This window comes from Strongylocentrotus purpuratus, unplaced genomic scaffold (genome assembly GCF_000002235.5).
Source record: "Strongylocentrotus purpuratus isolate Spur 01 unplaced genomic scaffold, Spur_5.0 spur5_scaffold_4, whole genome shotgun sequence".
NCBI lineage: Eukaryota > Metazoa > Echinodermata > Echinoidea > Camarodonta > Strongylocentrotidae > Strongylocentrotus > Strongylocentrotus purpuratus.
In genome coordinates, this window is record NW_022145610.1 from 8,016,139 (window position 1) to 8,040,667 (window position 24,529).

General features: G+C 37.3%; 1 protein-coding gene across 1 annotated transcript in view; it reads left to right on the forward strand.

Annotated features, from left to right (window-relative positions):
- Positions 1-24,294, forward strand: part of LOC115929295 (low-density lipoprotein receptor-related protein 6-like) — a 36,216-nt gene extending 11,922 nt beyond the window's left edge. Inside the window, exons 2-4 of the mRNA XM_030998010.1 lie at positions 6,092-6,343; positions 6,881-7,043; positions 24,159-24,294. Coding sequence (XP_030853870.1) covers positions 6,092-6,343; positions 6,881-7,043; positions 24,159-24,294 — 551 coding nt within the window. The remainder of the gene's footprint in view (positions 1-6,091; positions 6,344-6,880; positions 7,044-24,158) is intronic.
- The last annotated feature ends 235 nt before the right edge of the window (positions 24,295-24,529 follow it).

The window sequence follows — 24,529 nt, forward strand, 5'->3', positions numbered from 1 at the left end:
GGGAGCATATGATTGTATTATTTGTCGTTTAAGTGTAGCTTTTAAGGAGTAGATGGTTGAACAAGACTTTATGTTGTCGGGTAAATCATTCCAAATGTCCGGGCCAGAATGTCTAACAGATTTGTGTGTTATTGATAATTTGGGGTTTGTAAGATGGAAGTTTCCAGATATGCGAGTAGAGTATGAATGAACGGAATTATTAAACCTAAACATGTTATCAAAGGATGGTGGAAGCAGATTATTAATGTACTTAAACATAATAACTGCTACTTGAGTAGTGTTCAGATCGAAAATTTTTAGTGTTTTAAGTTTATAGAATAAAGGATCAGTGTGAGCTAAGAAATGCGAACCTGTACAAATACGTATGGCTTTCTTTTGCAGTTTGAAAATAGAATTGATTTTTGTCGAACCACAATTTGCCCATACACTATTACAATATGTTATATACGGGAGAACTAGCGAATTATATAGTAGGAATAAGGTTGTATGGGGTAGAAGAAACTTTAACTTGGAGATTATTCCAATACTTTTGGAAATGCACATTGTAACTTGGTGTAAATGATCATTCCAAGTCAATGTTGTTATGATACTGCGTCAGAAAACCATATCCCACCAAATAAAGGCCTCCAAATAATTGGCTTTAGTCTGGTAGCTGTCTTAATATATATCCCATGCATTCTGAGATACTTTCAATTATTCCTCGGTGCTGGAGAAGTATTATACTGATTGAATTTATAGTTGTATTGAAAAAGACTTATCTTATGGTAAGGAGCGTATCTATTTTTAATTTGGCCAAGTCTTGGTAAAGTTACAAACACTGTACACAGAAAGATGTATATGGGACTACATGAACACATGCTGTAAAAATCCGTCCCGATGTAAGTATTAAAACAAACGTTAAATATTGTACAGTGTAACTCGCTTTGCTCAGATGTCAACTCATTCAGACCTCAGAAATGTGAACAAATGTGTAAGTATCCTATATATATTCGAGCCAATTTCGAGGCGCAGACGCGTCGGAGGGCAGGACGTCGCGCGGAGCCCGTCCGGACATTGCCCGAGTGTCCGGCGGGCACCGACAGACCTATTGATAGTCGACCGGAACTCGAACGATGCAAACCCTTAATGTCGGGCGGGCTTCGCCCGACTCCCGTTCGTTTACTGAGCGGTGTTAAATTAATACCTCGCGCGCCCCGTCCAATATTGTGACAGAGTAGATTTCAAGCGTAAAATACGCTCGACTGTATGTATTACAGGACCTGTACATAAAGACCACCTGCCTATAATGAACAATGTCTATGTTTCCCTTAGAGGGACTTGGTAACATTGTTCAGATGAGTGAAAATGTGCTCAGGTATTGACTTCATCGCTAATTGTACAATTAAAGATAAACTGAAAGTTTGAGTGAAACAAAACAAGCCATTGTTGATGATAAACATTGGGATAAACTGATCTGATCGATTCCTTAATTCTCCCAACTTTATTATTGCTGTTTGATTACATTTTAGGTGAATGTAAATCGTCACAAAGCAATAAATTGGCTCTATATTCCATTCCAGACATTTCAGTGTCGAAAGATTTATGTCTTTTTTTCATGGATAAACGGTTGGAAAACCAAAAATGGTTGAGAGAATATATACTGTAAGAGGGTGTCGCACAGTGACGCCTTAAAAAAAAAAACATAAATATCTTTGTGGTTTGAGAATTTTTAAGGATTACTTGCATGTTGGAGAGGATTTGTACAATAGAAGGAATATAATAAGTAAAATTTCATTATGCTGGTTTTTGTTTAAGCATTCAGGGAATTTCTTCCTACCTGGGAGGAGAGTAAAATATGTAGATTATTAATTCCCAAATGAGCTTACTACCGTGCCGGGACTTTGACCGCGAACCATGTAATCCATAGTCTGGAGAAGTATCCATGAGCCCGCAACACCCTGAGCAATGTGTCTAGAATTGGCTGAGGACATGCATTCAATATTATACGCAAAGCAAGTAGTGGTCAAGATCGTCAAATTACTAAACTGATATATGGTAGTGGTAGCAGATAAACAGACACAAATAATGTTGAGTAACCAAACAATCAAAGAAAATAGGGGGAAATATTTTGAAAATAGGCAACGATAAAAGCCTTAAAACCTGAATTAACATAATTACGTTTGAGTTGAAAGGGTAAACACACAGAAATATATATATTACAAATTGGAATCGACTTAAAAAGCAATTATACAATGCCATTATTAAAATATAACGTATACCAAATTGTGAATGTGTCAATTAAACAGATTCTGAGGAATAAGGAAAGAGGGAGATGGAGAGAGAGAACGGTGATAGAGATAGATAGAGAGAGAGATATATATGGAGAGAGAATCAAGGCTTATTAATTGTACGAACAAGAGAAGGAACAGCAGAATTTTGATATCGGCTAGTCCTGCACCTAGGAATGACCAAACCATGATTATTACGAAGGGGGCGAAAATTGGGCGAGGAATCTTTAGATGGTGGAAGTAAGTCTCTGTGTCGGGACGTCAGTAGCAAGTGGGCAAACTTAGAATCAAAGGGAGGGCAGATTTAGACTCCCTAGCCTTTCATAATAGGTGAAACCGAGAGTGATCTTGGTCACACGCCTCGGAACTCTCACAACTTTCTCGGACTGTTGACAAGTGATTGAAAAAGACCAGACAGGTGATGCATACTCTAGAATGGGAGGGATATGGGATGTGTAAATGGTAACTAGATCACTACAGGATGCATTGTATTTCTTTAAGATGCACAACATAAACAATCGTATCGAAGCTTTTTGAACGACGTGATCAATTTGTTGACCCCACTTAATATTACACTGTTGGTCATAATGGTGGAATATTTATTTTCCCCCCAGTTTAGGGAAGGATTTAAAAAAAAAAATTATTTCTAATAGATCTAGATAATGGCATACATTCTCAGATTTTATTGAATATTGATTTGTGAGTGTTTGTTTTGCGTGACTGCTTAATCATATGTGTGCTACTATGCTAATCAGATAAGGGACCTACGTCCTTAAGTCATAATTGACAGTAATGAGGATTAATGCCTCACAAAAGGGCACTAATATATAGCTGATCGACACGATTTTTACCCTGGGGCCTCACAGTAACGAGGCCATTGCTTAGCCCCTGAATCATGACTGTACGCAGTGTTTGCTAGGGTACGCGGCCCCTTCCACAAATCCCCCAAAACGAAGAAAATGCAATAAATTGTCAAAAATTCATTGCATTTTCCCCCGGCCCCAAACAGGAAAAATTCCTCCGTGTGGTCATGCCTTGAACCATAATGCATGGCCCTACAGAGGAATTTTTCCTGTTGGGGGCCGGGGGAAAATGCAATGAATTTTTGACAATTTATTGCATTTTCTTCGTTTTGGGGGATTTGTGGAAGGGGCCGCGTACCCTAGCAAACACTGCGTACAGTCATGATTCAGGGGCTAAGCAATGGCCTCGTTACTGTGAGGCCCCAGGATAAAAATCGCGTCAATCAGCTATATTAGTGCCCTTTTGTGAGGCATTAATCCTCATTACTGTCAATTATGATTTAAGGACGTAGGTTCCCTAGCTGATTAGTATAGTAGCACACATATGATTTAGCAGTCACGCAAAATAAACACTCGCAAATTAATATTCAGTAAAATCTGAGAATGTATGCCATTATCTAGATCTATTAGAAATTTAAAAAAAAATTAAATCCTTCCCTAAACTGGGGTAAAAATAAATATTCCACCATTATGACCAACAGTGTAGATTGCAAAGTAACTCCTAACAGTGACAGGTGTGTGACTTCCTAAAGAACAGAATCGCCGATCTTGATTTCAGGGAAAGGTGGAGGGTTTCGCTTGAAGCATATGTTAATTATCTTACATTTTGACGGTTTAGGCGTCAAGTGATTTGAGCTAGACCATTGGGTTAGCTGAGAGACCTGATCTAGCAATTGAGATTGCTGATTAGGTTTTCTCAATTCTGCTAGGGTAAGGTCGTCAACATATTTCCATCTATTTAGGGTGAAATCTGCAGCATCATTGATCATGATCACAAATAGGATTGGGCCAAGCTTGGTGCCCTGTGGGTCACCAGGAGCACAGGAGCACACGTCTTTTAGAGAGAGTTTAAAGTCTACACCAATTGAAAGCTAATTCAGCTTCATCATAATTCATGTCTGACTTCTTCGCTTGTTTCTCTACTCGGTTCTAAGGCCTTATTACTTTATAATGATTATGAATTTCTTCTCACTTACTTCACCCGCAACGAAGCGACATTACTTTGTAAATAGTCTTACATATTCTTTCTACGGGTACTGTGCAATATTTGTACCACTACCTGTTATTCACGTTTTGAGATGATTTGTTCCAACTGTCGGTTGCAACAGATGTATCTACAAGACAAGGTAGGAAAGGAATCATTTTCTATTTCTTTTATTTTAGGTGAACAACTGCCTAAAGATTTGTTTAACTGATATTTTTATGGGATTCACGTGTCCTAGGGTTTTTGTTCATTCGATTGGGATGAGTAGTACTTTTGTTCGGTTGTGGAAGACATTGATCTACATTTGCCACTCTCCACCCAGGTGTTAAATGGATACCCGGTAGGATGCGAAAGCTAATGTGGTTAGATTAGCAAGTGTGCGTTCGTAAAAAAGACACCTGGCTGGAATGCTCCCCAGGGAGTGGAGAATGTGCATACATTGTGTGCGGGTAAGCCTGAATCCTATGACCGGGGTAATAATATATATATATCTGTAAAGCGCTTTAAGAGGGCCTTCGGTCTTGAAAAGCGCTATATAAGAACTAGCTATTATTATTATTATTACCTTCTGGTAATCACCATAAACCAAAACAATTTCAATACTAAATGGAAGTGGGTCAGAAAGAGATAAGATGGTTTTCTTTCACTGAGACCAATCATTTGGTCACATTATATATTTGGCGCCAAATAATAAAATGAGCGTGGTTTCCGACAATCAGAGAAACAATTTCAATATTTTTCACAAATGAAACTCCGAAGAAGAGTATTGTGAATTCACAAATGTTTATTCCAGATAGACTTTGTCTTTTTTTTTATTATGTTAAAATGTAAATTGATGTAAATATATATGAAATGTGAAATATGTGAAATAAAACACCTCGGTAAGAGGACAAGAAGAAAAAAATCCAAATAGACTGGGGTTGGAAATCTAACAAAAAACCGAGTAAATTTGGTGTTTCAAAGTATCAACCACCGGAGCTCGGAGGAGGCACGTCCGTTCGGTAGACCAGAGTGTACTGTCAATGCCGAGTGCCCCGATTTATATACCGATGGCCTCAAATCGAAGCAGAAGCCCAAGCATGAACCTATTACATTCGCCCGCTCGCAGCATCACTATAGAGAGGTTTTAATAAGCGCATGGGTCTCGTATAACTATCGCTTTGATCGCAGAATCAGTGCATCTCGTCGGCCTCGAAAAAAGGTGAGAAAGTGGCAGCGTCGTACTTTCATCGTATCGCCATCGCCTTCGGGGAAGTGGATCTCAACTGAGCTGTAGTATATTCGCCTCACAGGCAAAAAGTGGGGTTGGATGGAAAGTCTGCCACGCTTAACGAAGTTTTCACATATTGCCACGGTCATTATGATAGCTTTTCTCCCTTTCTAGTGAGATGGGGGAATAAAGAGCCATGTTACAAAGATTCCGATGGTTGCAATAACGTTACCAATTTTATTTGTCTTCTTTTGGGGGCATTTTTTCTTAAATACTTGCTTTACTCTTTGAATTTTCTCGTTTACTTGTTGTTTTTCGAACTCATCTGTGAAAAATGAAGGGAACCCCGTCTAATAAACATCTGTCATCGATTCAAATTGATCGTATCCTCATACTTATCGCAACTCTGAACAAATTAGATGCGATTTTGATTTAAGGACTTGCGATCAGTCCTGATCAAGCGCAAACATTTATGCTGAACCGCAGTTTTACAGAGGTTTGAATAAATCAATCTATCAATCAAAAAGGCAAACTGCACATACTGTACATGCTGTATAATAAACTTTTTCCATGTTTTGTTTTGATTTTTTTTCTTTCTCATGTACAGCGGAGGCGATGGTATTTGTGGCTGACTATTCAGGACATGCAATATCCATGGCCGACTTTTCCAGCGACAGTCTCGACTCTATAACCTTCGATGCTCTGCCCTTCAGTTCCGTCCGTTACCCGATGGGCATCGATTACGATCCCGATACTCGCATGGTGTACTGGACCGAATATTCAGGATCAGGATCCATACGACGCGCGAATATCAATGGCAGTATGCAAAGCGTGATCGTCGATAGTACTAATGCCAGATGTGAGTATTCCTGAATTAAGATTTGTCTTTCTTCTTTAAAGATTTCAGATAAATTGCAGTTCAGTTTTTTAATTTTTTTTTTTTTTTTTTTTAAGGTTGTAAAATAATATGACTTTAATACAATTCGCCATTTTGTTTGTTTCTTTGTTTTTATTTTTATTTTCTTTTATTTTATTTTATCTTTGTTTAGTTTTATGTTTGCTTGCTCATTTCATTTTGTTACTTCTTTTTCTCTCCGCGTTGACTTTTACTTCTCCTTTTTCTTGCCTTTCACTTTTCTTCACCTTCTACTTCTTTTTTTCTTTTTTTTGCTTCTTGTTTTTATTTTGTTTCTAATGTGCTTGCTTTTTATGATCTTTTATAACGTTTATTTTTCTCTGTATTCTTTTCCGTCTTTATCTCTTCGATTTGGTCCTTCCTCTCTTTATCTATATCTATATCATAACCATCTTCCTCTTCTACATCTTACTTGTTTCTTCTCCTACTTTTTTCCATTGTCATCCCTCGAGGTCACATAGTCAGTGTTTTCTTTCACAGACTCAATGGACCTAGCGTTGGATACGAGTCGTGGTAAAGTCTTTTGGACCGATAATAACCAAAACCGAATCATGTCGGCTAATCTCAACGGATCTTCCCAGCAAATTATCATCAATACCGACCTGTTTTATCCATGCGGGATCATTGTACACAAAGAAAAAGGGTAACTACATGTAATACACCAGTTAACGGTTACAACAGTGCGCATACGCTGACATGGGCGAATTATTCACGACGAAATTGGCGATGAAATTCACGAAATCGTCAATTTCGTCGTGAATAATTGGCGATAAAATTCAAGACGTCGTCAATAATTGGCGGTGAAATTCACGACGAGATTCACGCCTGGCTGGTTTCGTCGCCAATTACGTCGTCATTTTTTTGTCCTTGCTTACGCGGCCTTCCTAGTCTAGCGGTAAACAATCCAGCCGCTTGAAGACGATTATGACGGGACTTTTTTACCAAGATTTCTGTGAAAATGGTAGGTTTTAACCTCATATTGTGCTCTATTATTATTATTATTTGTATTTTATCTTTGACAAGATAAGGACAAGGAAAATTGTACAGCGAAAAAATTACCCGGTATGCATTTAATGGTCTATATGCACTTAATACATTTTCCCATACACTCATTTCCATGTTGTAATATCTATTGAGTGTTGTAATTGATCCAGGGCCTACTAATATTAATAATAATAGCACACTCAAACTGAGTGAACAAAGACTGAAAGAGTCGATGTAAAACTAATACTAACCAGGAATGTAATACTTGTTTGGAACAAGTATAGGTGGGCTCATGCGCGTACGCAGGATTTTTTCGAAGGGGGTTTTAAAATTTTAAAAACGCGCCAAAAATTTCGCAACGTCTCAGTCGCTGAATAAGCGGGTGAAGGAGGGGGATAAGAGGACATTTTTATTATTATTATTATTTATTTTTTTTATTTATTTATTTATTTATTTTTTTTTTTTTTGGGAGGGGGGGGGGGGTTCCAAACATTTCGCAACGACTCAGCCACCAGCTGAATAAGCGGGGGGGGGGGGGGGTGGTAAGAGCACCTTTTTTTTTTTGGTCCCGAATTTGAAAATAGAGATTTGAAAATAGTGCTATTCCTTCCACCTCGTTCCATAATTTCAACTAGAGCCTCTCAGTGCATGGTATATTTGTTTACTATTAAACTGCAAATCACATTGAGCCAGCAATAATCTTGCATGACCTTGGGAAGATTGATAAGCGACATTTTCGAACTGCCGACAATCAGAGTTAAGTAAATCTTCATCGCATCGCCAGTATGTGTTGGCGTTAGGTTGAGCTTCCTACTTTATTGCCTGTGGACTGTATTATGCGGGGCATTAGGAGTATGACCGACGGGCACACAACGATTATTGTATTGACTGTCAGAGCTCTGCTACAATTACATGCAGGACCATTGTATAATACTACTCGTAGTAGGTCCATGGGATTTTGAACTGGGCCGCTCAGAGCGCGTCACGTGGCGATTATAACTGAATGGACCATGCAAATAGATCTAGGACTAATTGCTGGACGTGATCGGATCTGATTGTGGAGTGAAAACAAGATTAGACTCTAATAATACTAGTACTGTATACTAGTCTTAACCCTAAAAAGGCCGGCCTATTTAAGGTCTTAATACGGCCGGAGGGGGGGGGGCATCATGGCCCCCTTAAGATCTCGGCCGTGAAACAGCCGATCTCCGCGAAAATGTGCTACCATGTCAAGTGAAGTGTATAGAATACTATGATATTTTTAATTTTATAAGAAATTTACTCCTTTGTATTTTTATGGTAATTTATGCAAATAAGGTGATACAAATCACATTTTTACCCCTAAATCATATATTATTCATATTTAAGCATTCTTTTTCACTACATATATTCATTAGACCATTTGAAAAAGTAATAGGACAATAAAATTGAAAGAGCCAGCTTATTCCTGATGTTATCTCTTGTTTTGAAGATTTCTTATGTATTTTTCACTTATGTATATTATTCTTTTTGTTGTTTTATTTCATTTCTAACGACAACTTAACTATTTTGACTCCTAAACACAACCACCTAAACTTTCAACAAGACCCAATAACCAATGTTTGATGTATTTTTAGGAAAAATGACATTTCCATATGTTTTGTACACAAATCACGAAAATGTGCGATTTTCGAGCTGACATGCAAAGACAAAAGGTCACGTGACCTTGTAACTGTAGGTCCAATTTTCAAAAGAAATCTTTTAAAAGATGCGCAAGGCTCGAAAGAAGAAAGTCAGCGAGCGGCGCACAGTGGGCCAGGGAGGAACCAAAGTGCGCCAAAACTCATTTTTGGTGATTTTTTTCTCCAACTTTTGTCTTGCCCAGTTGAAAGGTAACACATTGAGGAATACCTCAGTAAAATATTTAATTCCGGTATGCACAATAAGGATATAAATTTACTCCTTCAAACAGCAAAATCCTACATATTCACAGTTTTAGTGCAAAAGTGACTTATTTTATAAATCTTTCAATTTAACATGTAGTTTTTAAGTTATTGATATAAAATTGCTCTCACATATACCTGATAGTTCATTTCGTTGCATGAATGGGTTAAAATTGATAGAAACACAATCTTCATGATATACTATAGGGTAATTCACTGAAAAATGGACTAATTATCCATGTTTTTTTATAAATGCAAAGAATATGTGTAGATCTCCTCAGAACTCCGCTTCAAATTTAATACCACCATTTTTTCTTCCCGATCTTGCCCGTTGTTATGTTAGAGCCGATTTCCATTGCCACATTGCCCCGAAAAATGTGGGGGGGGGGGTTTAGGTCCGCGGCTGAATCATGAAGGATTCGCGGTCATAAATCACGGTGGGGGCGCGTGACACACGTTCTGACATCGCGGACCAAAATAAACACATTTTTTTTCGGTGAAATGTTGCAAGGAAAACGGCTCTAACATAATAACGGGCAGAATCGGGCAGCCAAATCTGGTATCAACTTAAAGCTTAGACATCAGAGAAAATGTTGGAAATAAAATTTAAGCGGAAATCCCTGGAAATCCAAACATTTCCTCTGGATTTATAAAAGATAAATCCCCCAAAAAATTAGTTTTGGCGCACTTTGGTTCCTCCCTGGCCCACTGTGCGGCGGGGCGCCATCCATATGCGTTCCCGAACGATCAGAAAACATATTGCTCCGGTTTTTTTCATTTTCGCCAGCACAAACGTAGCTAGTTCGCGTACATAGCAGACGGCAATCGGCCGATCAGACTAAACTTGATAGTGATTTTGTATGTGAGATTGCTGTGCTAAATATAAAATACAAGAATCTTTTCCATATCTTTAAACTATCATTGATATCTGATAATTAAATAGTTAGTAAAATAAACCTACAAAACTACATAATACGATGAAATACTTGACTGAAAGTAGGGGAGTTTGATGTGGCGCACAATTGCACCCCTCTGTTAATAATCGAATAGTCCAAGGTGTTCACTAATATTCATGTTTTTGCTTACCTCGGCAAATTGCTTGCCTATACTTAATGGGAAAATATCGGTGGGGGGTTGGATGAAATGGACATAATGAACAAATCAGAACTGATCTATGATAATTCATGCTTCTTATCCTTCGTGTGCTTGACTTAAAACCTTACAATCTCGTGGTAAGGGTTGTTTTACAATCAGGGTACACAATAGAAAAATTCACTTTGATGGCTGTTAAAAAGAAAAAAATAACAGTCAAGGAAAATCTTCCTTGGTCAACTATTTTGCACGGTTAGATCAACCTACAACAGCGAAGAAATTGTTTGAAACGAGCAACTACTTTTCAAAATATGTAATTTTATGCCATTTTTTTTCACATTTTCACTGTCTCATTTCATTTTTTGCAATGTTTGAACGTTTGCATGTCTGACATACGTACCCCCAAAACATTATCAGCTATCAGAATTAACTCTTCCAACAGTTCTCTGTAAGATCTGAATTGGGTGCAATATTTTGGCAAATCTACAAATTTTGACTTCGCACCAAAAATGAGGTGCAAAATGTGTCAAAAAATGTCCTCTCCGAAACCAGCGTTATAATATAAAGTAAGACCGCACTCAATGACTTATTTGTTCCTCCTTCAAAAGAGTCACTAATATCCTACAAAATTATAATATTAACTTTCCCCACACTTACTCACTTTTTGGTAAATGCGCATTTCAAATTTGTTTGTCAGGGGTGTGTCAAAAAGTGTCCTCTCCGAAAAAGTGACATTTTTTATCAGCACTCCTTCAAGAAGAGCCACATTTTGAAACCACCTTATGTTATTAGTAGACCTAACATTGATTTATCATGTGCAATAGATAATGTTTATTTTGTTTAATATTCACACTGATTTTGAAGGTGTCAAAAAAAATGTCCTCTCCAGCTCATAATCAGTAGATGGATAAATGACTGTAATAACAGTCTACAAAGTGCATGGATTTACAAAAACTAGCCTGATTTTAATTCATCGTGAGGTGGGTATTACAATCTAACATCTTCCGGTTATTTAATGGGAGGTTTTGTTAATTCTATCCATTCACAAGCTACTTTCACCCCCTATTATTCCATGATGTAATGTATGTCTGGAAGAATTAAGACTTTCCATCCATTTAATTGCATTTATTATGTGTTTATACCTTTCCATGTTATCAGTACTGTTAATCAACTATACAATGATGAATTGATACTATGATTACCATCGATATACATAGTCTCTTTGGTTTCGGAGAGGACAGTAGTTTTGTTGACATATTTACATACTTCCATCGAAAGTCTTCATATTCAGGTTAATCACATAGAACAAGTGGGTAACTTTTTGCTGTTATACTATTGGGTGTAGGGATGCTTTGTCCTAGTCCATACACATTTCTAGTGGAAGAGATGTTGTGGTGAAAGAGATTGATACATCAAGTGAAGATGCAGTGAAATCTGGTCCACTTTACATCATCAAGTTCATGAATCATATACCGTAATTTAATATATAGCGCATTATCACAATATGTCTCTATGCGCTGTAAGAAAGAGTAAGAAGGAAAGGTGGATAGAGTAACGTAAGAAGAGTGAGATATGCTCAACATACTACCTCTCGTTAACATTGGAAAGTATTTTGAAATTTTTTCTTTAAGACGTGCCTTCAAGTTGTCAACAGTATCACAGTTTTTTAAAGATTTCCCGGTAATTTATTCCAAAGTACGGCCGATGCAACCTGAAAAGAGCGAGACCCGTAGTATTTAGTAGGCCTGTAACCGACCATTGGATAGGGGGCCGATCGTTGGCCGATCACGTGAGATCGGCTAATAACTTCCGATAGCCGATCAATAAAAATGATCGGAAAACAAATCAGCAAAATTTTTTTTTTTTTTTAATGCCAACAATTTTCAAGGTTTTTTTTTTTTTTTAATGCCAAAATTTTGTCAAGGTTTTTGCTATCAAATGCTATTGAAAAATGCATAGCTTGGATTATTTTGTCAATTGGAGTTGTTGTAGATCATGTTTGTTGATACTGAGTGCCTTTTCATGACTTTGAAATTAATAATATTGGTATAAGAGAAGAGGCAAAACATGCGGGCAGCCATTTCGGATTATAAGACATGCTTAAGTTGGTACTGTTCCGGGTGAAGGTTTTGCAGAAATGAAATAGATTTTTCAACCACTATATTTTAGTATTTTTTAATCAATGAGTTACAATATTGTTACCCTATTATTATATATATATATATATATATCATGCTATAGTTCATCCAGACCTTGGACAAAGCCCTCCTCATAACATTTCCTTTCTCTTCTGTCTCTATAGCTATCCTAGTCCAATCGGCCGTTCACATGTATGATGTTAGGTACCCTATTATATACTTTTTACCAAATGTAATTTTTACCTTCTCTGCTATGATTTACCCTCATTGTACAGTAAAATTTTTCTTATTGAATTAAAAAGTCTTTCAATTAAAGATTGGTGCATGAGACATATACAACTCCGCCTGGTACATCACATTTTAAATAAAGTGGCTGCGCCCAGCCGCCCATGTCATGCTATAAATCATTACATCATGCCAATAAATTTTCATTTATATATCTCTTGTACACGTTCGTAAGATTTATTGTTCATCAAAAGGCAGGAATTCATCTCGTACAATGATTGCAATGGACTTTCAGTAAGTGCTCTGTTGTATTAACAAAAACTACTTTGTAGAGAACATTGTATGCATTGTATGTTGTATGGCATATAGATCTCCCAGTCTAGATTTTAGTTTAGTTGGTAGAGTCATATTAGGGGCATGCCCCAAACTTATGTTCATGAGACATAAAAGTTCTGTCTAAGATTCTACATAAGTTGTATACATAGTTTAGTTGTGTTTATAAGGGAAAATGGATTACGAGCACAAACCAATCATATGTCAACAAATAATGTCCTCTCCGAATGTTAATGTTAAGCATGTAAAATCTCCAAAACACTGATATATGGTTAACTATTCCTAAAAACTTGTAACTATAGAATCACAGTATTGTCCAGGTACCTTCTGAAAATATTTAGTTCAATGTGAATCCAGTTTTTAGTACCGTTAAGTCTTAACGTGAGGGAGAAGATAATTTCTCTACGATGGGTGATTGAAGATATTATATGCAGATCTAAAATAATTAAATATGTTCTAATGAACCTTACATATATCCAGTTTCATTTATGCCATGAAACAATGAATTATAATTGTATCAGACAGTTCCAACTGCATGTCAAAAATAATGTCCTCTCCGAACTAAAAAAATGTCCTCTCCGAACAACATTTTGACGCCACATATCTCCAGAACGATCTATCCTTTTATTCTGGAGGTTGGTATGTAAACGCACCCTTACCATGTGTAGCTGTGCAGTACAGAATTAAGGGTCAAACTGCTCTGTGTTTTTTTATCAGTAACTTCATGCTGTCAGTCCATCATTTCGTGGTATGAAAAGATGCAAAACTGAATTTTTCATGAATAAAACCATTATGCACTTGAAAAATTGAGTTGTATTCTGACTCCATATCATCAAGTTATCAAACTATGTCTTTCACATTCACCCAAAGAAACAATACAAATTTTATTTCTGCATAATGTCATCAGGTGACACTTGACCCTATTTTTTTCATAAAGGACATGTTTCATGCTTGAAAAAAAAAGTTTGAAACTTTACAGACTTTACAAGTAACTTGTATACTACACACAAACAAAAATTCAGAAAAATCAAAGGAACTTTTCTTTCACCCCAAGTGAGACAAAGTGTGTACCCTGATTGTAAACCAACCCGTAAATTGAGTCCAAAGTTCGACTTGTTGTACACGTATTATATAGGCAATGGCGAGATTGCGACCTATTTTAATCAAATTACGGTGGGTGAACTTTCGAAAGTCAATGGGACTTGAGGGTTCCAATGAAAGAGCTAGTGATAACGTACGTCGGGGTGGATGTGCTTTTCATTTAAACAAAAAATGTATTTTTAACGATTTTTTATTTTAAAGTATATAGGCTAACGTACATGTTAGGCTGCTGGACTCTGGGGGCGTTCTCAAATGAGACTAAACGGAGCTATATGATCGTGAAGGGGGGGGGGGCAACAATGGCCTCTCCCCCCCCCCCCCCTCCCCCGGCCTCATTAGGGTTAAATGACTAAAAACAGACTAATTACCTAATACATAATGTTTCGAGTCACGTGGCGATTATAAATGAGTGGACCATGCACGTAGATCCAGGACTAATTGCTGGACTTGATAGGATCTGATTATTGAGTGAAAACTAGATTATACTCTAATAATACTAGTACCATACTAGCCTAAAACTAAAAGGACTGAAACAGATTAATTACCTAAGACATAATGTTTCGAATTGGATTCCGTTTGGAACAAACCATTATTTATACGAGCATTGTTGTAATTAAGCAGTTCATGGTGACTATAGACTTGACCTATGATGACTGAGTATGACTCTTAATTATGAGTATCATTATGCATGTATGAGATATATTTGGATCGAAATCTAACTTGTTCTAACTTCTAGATCTAGATTTTTACATGTAACTTGGATGTGTTTAACATTATACAAGTAGATCTAAGTCCAATTACTACATGTAGACCTGGATCTAAGTCTAGAAATGTCTAACTTGAGTATGATTATATGCATATCTCTTACATGTATGTACCAGTACAGTTCTCTTGATACCAATATTATAGAACTGGTAATCTCCCACGATTCATAATGCGGAAAGAGGATCGCTTTTCATAATACGAGAAGAGGGTTGCTATTCATAATACGGGAAGAGGGTCGCTATTCATAATACTGAATGAGGATCGCTATTCATAAAAATGAAATAAGCTAACAAAATTATAACAAAAAAGAGAAATAATGAAAATGGGACACCCCCCCCCCCCCCGTCATGGCTGTGGACTAGCGATGGGGGGGGGTGATACACGCCTCAAATATTTGTCGAAAACATACATTTCTCAACAAATACAGAAAAAAGGCGTGCTACAATAATGAACATGACCCATCACCCCTACCCCCAATCAGTCCGACCACGCTGCGCCATTCGGCCCACCCTCCCTGCAGCATTCCCTTGGGACAAGTACATATTACCAACAATTGTCTTCAAGGTGTTGCCATCAAGGGGCTGATATCATGTCCCTAACCCTCAGCAAAGGAAGAAAGCGACGGAGAGGAGGTTGTAGGGACTAAGGTTATATACCATCTTTTCGTAAATACACAATATAGCAAAATATAATTTCCATATAAGTATTAAAGGCTGTTAGATTTTCAAGATTTTAAAGGCAAATCAGATTTTTTTTTGTAGGCGTTACACGAACGATGGCGTTCCCTGTAGGTCTATGGCCGGTATGTCTTTAAAAAAAATATATATTGTACCTTTTATCTTTGATGATTATATAGAGACATCCCCATTACCTTCGTGTAGCTTATACATTTGCCCCGCTCCTGTGGTAACGAAAAAATACAGTAAAACCCAACGCACATTATAATCCTATTGTAATTTGTCCCCGTTGTGAGAAATCTTGCCACACCCATCCTGCCCCTTAATAATCTTATCCTGGCTACGCCACGGAGACATTAAGTAGAACATCCAGGCCCATGCTATTTTAGGAACTAGTAATTATTTATAATATATACGACAATAATGTTTTTGTAAATAGTAGCTTTTTATAGGACCTATGGACCTACAAATTATAAAGCCTTAACCATAATCCAGTGCCAGAAGTCAAGGACCAGGCCCCAAGAAGCTCAATTTTTGCCAATGAAGAATTTCAAGATTTTTTTTCCCAGGAATTATCAAACCTCAGAATACTAGTAATCATAATTATCAATTAACCTATTACTTGATTTGTCTAGAATCTTGACCATTAGTCCAGTTACTGCCCGGAAAAGGGTGGGGAGGGGGCACTTTAAAATTGTATTTTGTTTGGGAGGATAGGGGGCTTGAACACTTTCGGACATTGAAGGTTTTTGCGTCATTTAGCGTACAACGAGGTGGTGATGGCAGGCGCGGATCAATGATTTCTTATGGGGGGGCCCAAATTTGAAATAAATTTGAAATTAGTGTGCTGAAATTTGAAAATCGTGCCTGCCAATATTTCGCTCATTGGGAGGGGGCAGAAGGGGGGGGTAGTGGGCACTATTTTTATTATTATAATTTTTTTTACTCCCGAAAATTTGAAAATCTTGCCGGCCAATATTTCGTTCAGTGGGAGGGGAGGGAGGATAAGTGAGCACTAATTTATTGTTGGGACCTCGAAAATTTGAAAAATCAAACCCCCCCCCCCCTCTTGAGCGCCAGGGGGGCCATCTAAAAAAAAAAGGGTAAAATTAACGTGTTTTTATACTTTTTCTCAGGCCCGGCACTCCCCCCCCCCCCCCCCCACTGGATCCGCTACTAGGTGATGGGTAAGGAGGTCTGATAGGGTGTGGTGCAACAAAATAGGAGAAGAAAAAATGCTGTTGAAATTTGTTTTTGTATTTATTATGGGGCTGGGATATCTAACCCTCGTAGCAACAAGTGATATATTTGGATGCCCTAAGGATGTATTATAGGCACTCGAGAATTTAGCCTCTAAAACAATTCTGCTTTCGAGATAGTTTACCGGTGCTCCGGGTAAAATTATAAATTTGGAAAAGAGTCTATACGGTCATCCAATGGTAGCTGCGACCATGAACATCTCAGAATATGCAGTTGTGAAATATAATTTTCAAACGGGAATGTCCAACCGGTCGATTTTAGTCAAGAAACATTGTTTTAATGCTAAATTAATATCTTGACCTTTAGAGGAAGCTTTACAACACAAAGAGTTTATTATTTACAATTTCTTCTTAAGACTCGATTTCAACCGCGATCACTGAATATTGTAGGATCGCATGCTTCTAATATCTTTATTTGAACTAAATTCATGACCCCATACCAAAACTTTGTATTATCTTTAATATAATTGTGTTTGCTTATTTAATTTCTATAAATAGCGACACTTTCCCTATTGTATCATGAATAGCCACCTTCTTCTCGTATTATGAATAATGACCCTCTTATCGTATTTTGAATAGCGACCCTCATTTAGCTTTATAAATAGTGACCCTCTTCTCGCATTGTGAATAGGAACCCTCCTATTCGTTTATGAATAGAGGTTCTTATGAATAATGACCCAAATGAATAATGACCCTTATCTCAAATTATGAATAGTGGTCCTCATGAATAGCGGTCCTTATGAATAGTGAGCAGACCTCATTCGAACAGACCTTTAGATGAGCATACATGTGGTATATACACACTGTATTTCAACTTCTTTTTTAAAGGTAACTGTCCAATTCTCCATTGACAAATGTAACAGGTCATAAAAAATAAAGTAGTCCTTTTTATATTTAAACTGATCTCTCATGGACATTTCTAGTTCATACCTTTAAAAATAAAAATATTTCTTGTGCGGGATCCGGTAACTTTGTTGAAAAATATAGACGAGTTCGGTACGTAATTCTCTGGGATGCTCATTCTGTATAAAGCATGACTCCCTTAATTAGCATTGATCTATCGTTGATCTACCACGAGGCTTATGCTTTTCACTTGTCTGTCATTTTAGTTACAATGATAGCCTGAAGTTCCTGACTTCCGATTTTGTGTTGTCTTCTGCCGGTTCATACTTTTAAATGTTGGTATAATCGGCCCTTTACTTATGTTTTTATACGTTATAGAAATTCAACATGTTTATCATTATAATCACCTCCTCCTCCTCCTCTTCCTCCTCTCTTCTTCTCCTTCTTATTTTTCTTCTTGTTCGTATTATCATTTCTATCATCAGTTTAATGTTGTAATTACCAATATCATCATTATTATCTTTACTACTTGTTTTTCTTTCTTTTTTTCAACTACCGTGTGAGTCAAAAAAGAGTTTACATCTAGAAAATTGCTAATTATTGTTAAAATCCTCTATGAACAGTAAATTATTATACATCTTATGAAAGAGTGTTTTATCCCAAATCATTTGGTACCATTTTTGTGTGTGGTATGTGTTCACGCTTGGATTAACAGGCGACATTGTTTGCGAGAGTGCAAAAAATCGGATTGCTCCAAAGTGATGCCTACAGTATGTATTATGTTGGGATTTGCGGAGTGAGAGAATGGATTGAATGTATCAAATGAAATGCATTGCATATGTGTTTTTGCAAAGGGCTAAGTCACACACACCCATCCACACACACGCGCACAAATTTTTGTGGATATTTGATATTCGTTATTTGATATGTGTGGCATAATTAATTTTGTTGGGGGTATGATTTGGATCTGCAGAGACCGAATTAATACCCAAATCCCAATTGTTTTATTCAAACGTCACATAGGTAACTTTGGCGCAAATCGATTTTTGCACTCTCGCAAACAATGTCTCCTGTTCATCCAAGCGTGAACATATACCACACACAAATGGTACCAAATGATTTGGGGTAAAACACTCTTTCATAAGACATAAAATCTTTTAATGTTTTATCAATGATTTCTTTAAATAATTAGCAATTTTCTAGGTGTAAACTTTTTTTGACTCGCACTGTATTGACTTGAAATAGTGCATGATATATTTGTTTTATATTTTTTCAAACCAACCTTCATAAAAATAATAATAATAATAATAATAATAATAATAATAATAATAATAATGTTTACTGTCACTGGAGTAGTGTATAGTGCAGTGAGAGCAGCGCAGACGACAGTACCGCGACCGCGGCCGATAGCACATTGATCTTTATCGATCGCCTATATGACGCCATCCATGGTATAGTGCACTATACCATGGATGATGTCACGGTTACATCATAGCATTGTTATGTTTGGTCACATGATGCTATGTTGACCAATCACTGAACAGGATTTCATTGATCAAAAATATAATACACAATATACAGATGTTTAAAAAAGCTGAATATGAACATTATATCAGTTTAAATTATTTTCAATCAACGTATTTCCTTCCACTGATTTTAATTAAATTGCAGAAATGATAACATCAATAAAATAGATAAAAATGGTACACACCGTTCTCCATAGCCGATCCATAGTCTTTCAATAGGATACCATTTTACCTTTGGGGCCTATGTGCATTATTATTTCCTCTCTGATAACTTCTTCCAAATTATATTTTCAATATCAAATCAAATAGATAGCGAGTGTTTACGAGACCCTAGAATTATAAACTGGCTGAGAAAAGGTATTTTGCCTAAAAATCCTAGTCACAGTACACAAATCAGTACGTATTGATAAAATATCACATTACGGTATCCTTCAACTAACTTTTGATTCGACTGTCGAAAAAACCACTCAAATAATAATAATAATAATAAATTACATTTATATAGCACTTAATACAAAGTTTCTAAGCGCTTAACAAAAAATTTAATTAAAGTAATGTTAACCTACAAATTACAAGAATATAATACATGATACATAATTATAATAACAAATTCCTAATAACAATCATACAATAATAATAGTTAATATTTACATAACGCTTTATAGTTAAACAAACAAAATATAATTACATTACATTACATATTAAACAGATAAGTCTTAAGTTTACTTTTGAATGTCTCTAAGGTTGGGGACTCGCGTATTTCATGGGGAAGATTGTTCCAAAGTTGGGGGGCACAGACAGAAAAGGCACGATTTCCATAGCGGGTGTGGGTGCGAGGGCCTGGGGCAAGATGAAGATGTGCTGTGGTTGATGATCTGAGACGCATAGATGAAGTACGAGTTTTAGGAGTGATGAGTGCCGAGAGATATGAGGGAGCAAGTTTGTGAAAGGCCTTGTATGTCATCATGAGAATCTTGAATTTGATACGTTGTTGGAGGGGGAGCCAGTGTAGAGAACGAATGATCGGTGTGATGTGTTCATGTTTTCTTGTACGTGTGATGAGGCGTGCTGCTGTGTTCTGAATATGTTGAAGAGGGGCTAAATGAGAGCTAGGGAGATTGATTAATAGTCCATTACAGTAATCAAGGTGGGAAGTTACAAGGGCATTAACAAGACGATGAGTAGAACTTTGATCCAGAAATTTTCGCAGTTTTCCAACTTTGTGGATCCCGAAAGCTGCGATACGACACTGGATTTTTCTTCAATTTAAACATCTTTACCACAATATGCAAATTGTTTGATGATCTACTTTGACAATGACACTGTCTTTTATTTATTTTAGGAGAATGTAAACATATATATATATATATATATTTCTTTTTGAACAATTTTAGCCCAAAAACTAGTTTTGGTTATTCGGGATAAATCTAATGGATCGTGAAAAAGACCAAGTTCTTTAGCTGATAGTATCGCGATATATCGATATCATGTTGGTCATGGTTTTGTAAAACGGTTTATTCACTTTATGACATCGCCGTAGGTCGCCAACAAAGATATGACTGTCATGGAGTTGGTTTCATGAAACAGGCCCATGGAGTGGCTTTAACTAATAATATCAGGAATATTTAATTATTTGTTAACTAGTTTATTTTTTTGTTAATTACCCTTGGCCCTGTGCCTGTGCATTGGAACTGTATTTAGTTAGGTTGTATATACACTGAGTAAGCTTACAAATTTAGTAAACAAGTCAACCCAGATTCGTAGATCTAGATCTGGTGCTTGCCTACATCGAATTGAATCATCGAATCAGCTCAGCTCAGTTCGAGCTAGTCGACGAGTGTGCTATTGCAGGAGAAAATACTATTTGGAAGTAAACGTATAGCTATGGGACAATGCAGGAGCGGCGATTTCTTTTCATGACCTGGGGGACAACATGCGAGGGACGAGGGAGCAGTCTTTGGTGTAATGAGGGGGGAATCATCAGCACCACTCTTACATGCTACGTAGGCCCTGGGAACGTTTTTTCGAAGTGTGGGGGGGGGCTAAAGTATTTACGATCAGGTAGAGCAAAGCAAAGCAAAGTGGAGCGTAAATTGGCGTGGGGTCCAAGGGCAAAGACCCAGCGGACCCCCATGAAGCTCAGGGGTTTTAGGCATTTATTTACGGTCAGATGAGCATATGTTTAAACCTTATTTGTGAGACTGGCATGCAGGTCACTAATTTGAGTAGGATCAATTAGGGGGCGGAGCCCCCAGAAGCTCAGGGGATTTTGGCATTAAATTACGATCAGATGAGCATCCATCGGCCAGAGCCCCCGGAAGCTCAGGCGTTTTCGGCATTAAATTACGGTCAGATGAGAAACCAAGGGCTCCCCCTTATGGCCCTTGGTGGGGTCTAGGGGGCAGAGCCCCCGAAAGCTCAGGGAAAATCATGCCATTTCAGCAACTTTTTTAAATCACTGGTATCGAATTAAAAATAAACCACGTTTGAATTTCATTTGGGGGAACTGTCCTTAACCCCCCCCCCCCCTCCCCCATCATTACGCATGTGCGAGGGAACAGTAATGAATGAAAGGGTTTCAGGTGGCGGATGTGACTGCCCCTCACAGGTTTTTGAAGTTTTGTTGTATTAAAAAAATACAGTCCTTAGCAAAACTATAGTATAAAAACAAACATATACATTTTTTTTTACGCTTCACTTTTCCCGGTATTTACTTATACATTTTGAAGGATATTATACGAGGGAGCGTATTTCCCGAGTGAGAAGATCTTTGCATTTTTGTTTGTCTAAACGCTGCACTCTTAGACCCTCCAGAGCCTAAAAGGGTGTTGCAGTCTTTAGTCAGTATTTGCTATACATTTTTTGTGCGCACTTTTTCGAATTTTGTGGGGGGGGGGGACGTGTCCCCCCTAGAAAAATTGATGGGGACGTGTCCCCCCCCCCCCCCCTCCCGCCCCCCCCCCCCCCGGGATCGCCGCCCCTGGAACAATGCATCAAGTGCATTAAGAAAAAGATCTACTATTAAATGCATACCGGGTAATTTTTCCGATGTACAATTTCCCTTGTCCCTATAAAATACAAATAGAGCATAATATGAAGTTAAAACCTACGATTTTCACAGAAATCATGGTAAAACTTCTCGTCATAATCGTCTTCAAGGGGCTGGACTGTTTACCGCTAGACTAGGCAGATTGCGTAAGCAAGGAAAAAAATAAATTTGATGACGTAATTGGCGACGAAACCAGCCAGGCGTGAATCTCGTCTTGAATTTTATCGCCAGTTATTCACGACGAAATTGACGACGTCGTGAATTTTATCGCCAAGTATTCTCGACGAAATTGACGATATCGTGAAATTCGTCGCCAATGTTTTGAATAATTCGCGATTTCGTCTATTCACGATGCCCCTTCAGGGCCACCATACCTCCCTCTCTCTCACACGCACACTCACACACATATAAAATCACATTTTCTCTTTCTCTCCCTCAATCTTTCTCTTTCACTTTTCTTATCACTCTCCCCCATTCTCACTCTCTCTGGCACACACACATCTCTCTTTCTTTCTCTTTCCCAATCTCTATCTCTCTCTCTCTCTCTCTCTCTCTCTTTATTCATTTAGTTCTCTTTCTCTCTCCTTATCTAGATAGAAGGAAGTTTGTGTTAATTGCATAAATTACTTTTGTCAAAGCCTTGTTCTTGTTTGCGTTTTATCTCATGCCAAAAATCACATTCGTTTTGCACACAGTGCTTGTGATCCCTATCTAGGTTCTTTTCTCCAGCCCGATTCATTTCGTAGGCGTATTTTCCGTTATCCAATATGGCCACTTGACACGTCGTTTTCCAAAATCACCATAACAAATTGCCATAACTTTCTTTTACCAATTCTGTTTTGTTTAAACCTTTAAAGTATTTTTATCGTATCAAAGCACATATCCCTGCCGAATTTCACGATCCAATGTAATGCACGATATAGATAACGCCCTCTACGTTTCTGAAATTGGCTCGGCCAAACCCGGCCGTACCCTTTTTAGATTTTGATACCTCAGGATATATTCCGATCACTAACCGACTTTGCGAAAATTGCCCTCCAAATTTGAAGTTTTCAAGAAAATTGCGACATAACTTCAACTTGCTCCAAAATAAACAAATCTTTAGGCCTATAACTACGTCAGTGAAACTTGTCAGACATATGTATCCATATACGTTTGCCAAGTTTAGTAAAATGTCACCGCAAAGTTATCGCCAAAAATGATTAATTTACTATGTATTACGTCAAAACCCATGTAATCCTTGAAATGCATTGCACGCAGATGACAATAGTGTCACAATGACTGCAATAAAATGCCCTTTCGAATGATACCAAATACGGTATATGTTCACTTAGAAAGTTTTGAGTAAATCGGATTTGGATTAGGATTTGGTCCCAAGGGCCAATAATTATTTTATGTCATCTTCTTTTGTAATTCTGTGCATTTTGACATCTAGATCATCTGTATAACATATTTTGTTGCTGAAATATAATTGTTAATGATTTTAGGCAGGGGTCTATGACCTTTGACCTCTAATTTAAAAAATCTCCCCAACTCCCATACCTTCCCCCTTTTTGGGGGGTAGTTTTCCATACCCATTTCTACTCAACTCCGTTGAAATTAGCTTCTTTTAATTTTGTTTTCACAGATGAACCTTAAGTTAGGGATACTACCTTTGTAGTACTTATGAAAATGCGCAGTGGACAAGTGGATAGAGAGAACTTAGATATCATGAAACAAGAAGTTGGGTGGCTGTTTGAAATAAATAAAGATTATCATGTGGATTAAAACAAGATTCTGTGTAAACCTAGATACGTTGCATCATTTCATTATCATTGTAATTACTATTCTCCACCCTCATACAGAGTGATGTTTTGGACAGACTATTATTACGATCGAATCGAGAGGGCCAATCTTGATGGCGGAGACAGAAACGTCATTGTCAGTTCCGGCCTCTCGTATCCCAGTGGGTTGGAATTTAATGCTAACGGTAAGGATTAAATTGAACGCCAAACAATTAAAAAACAAATTAAAAGGATTGTTTGTTGTTTAGGGTATTCATCTTTATTGAAGAAAAAAAATGACACATAATAATAAAGATGTTACATAAAATCCAGGTCCAAGATTTGAATTACATTGGATGCATCTCATTCAGGGTTAAACAATTACAATACACAATCCAAAAAACAGAAAAAGAGAACATCATAAAGACATTTTCTTAAAATGAAAACAAATA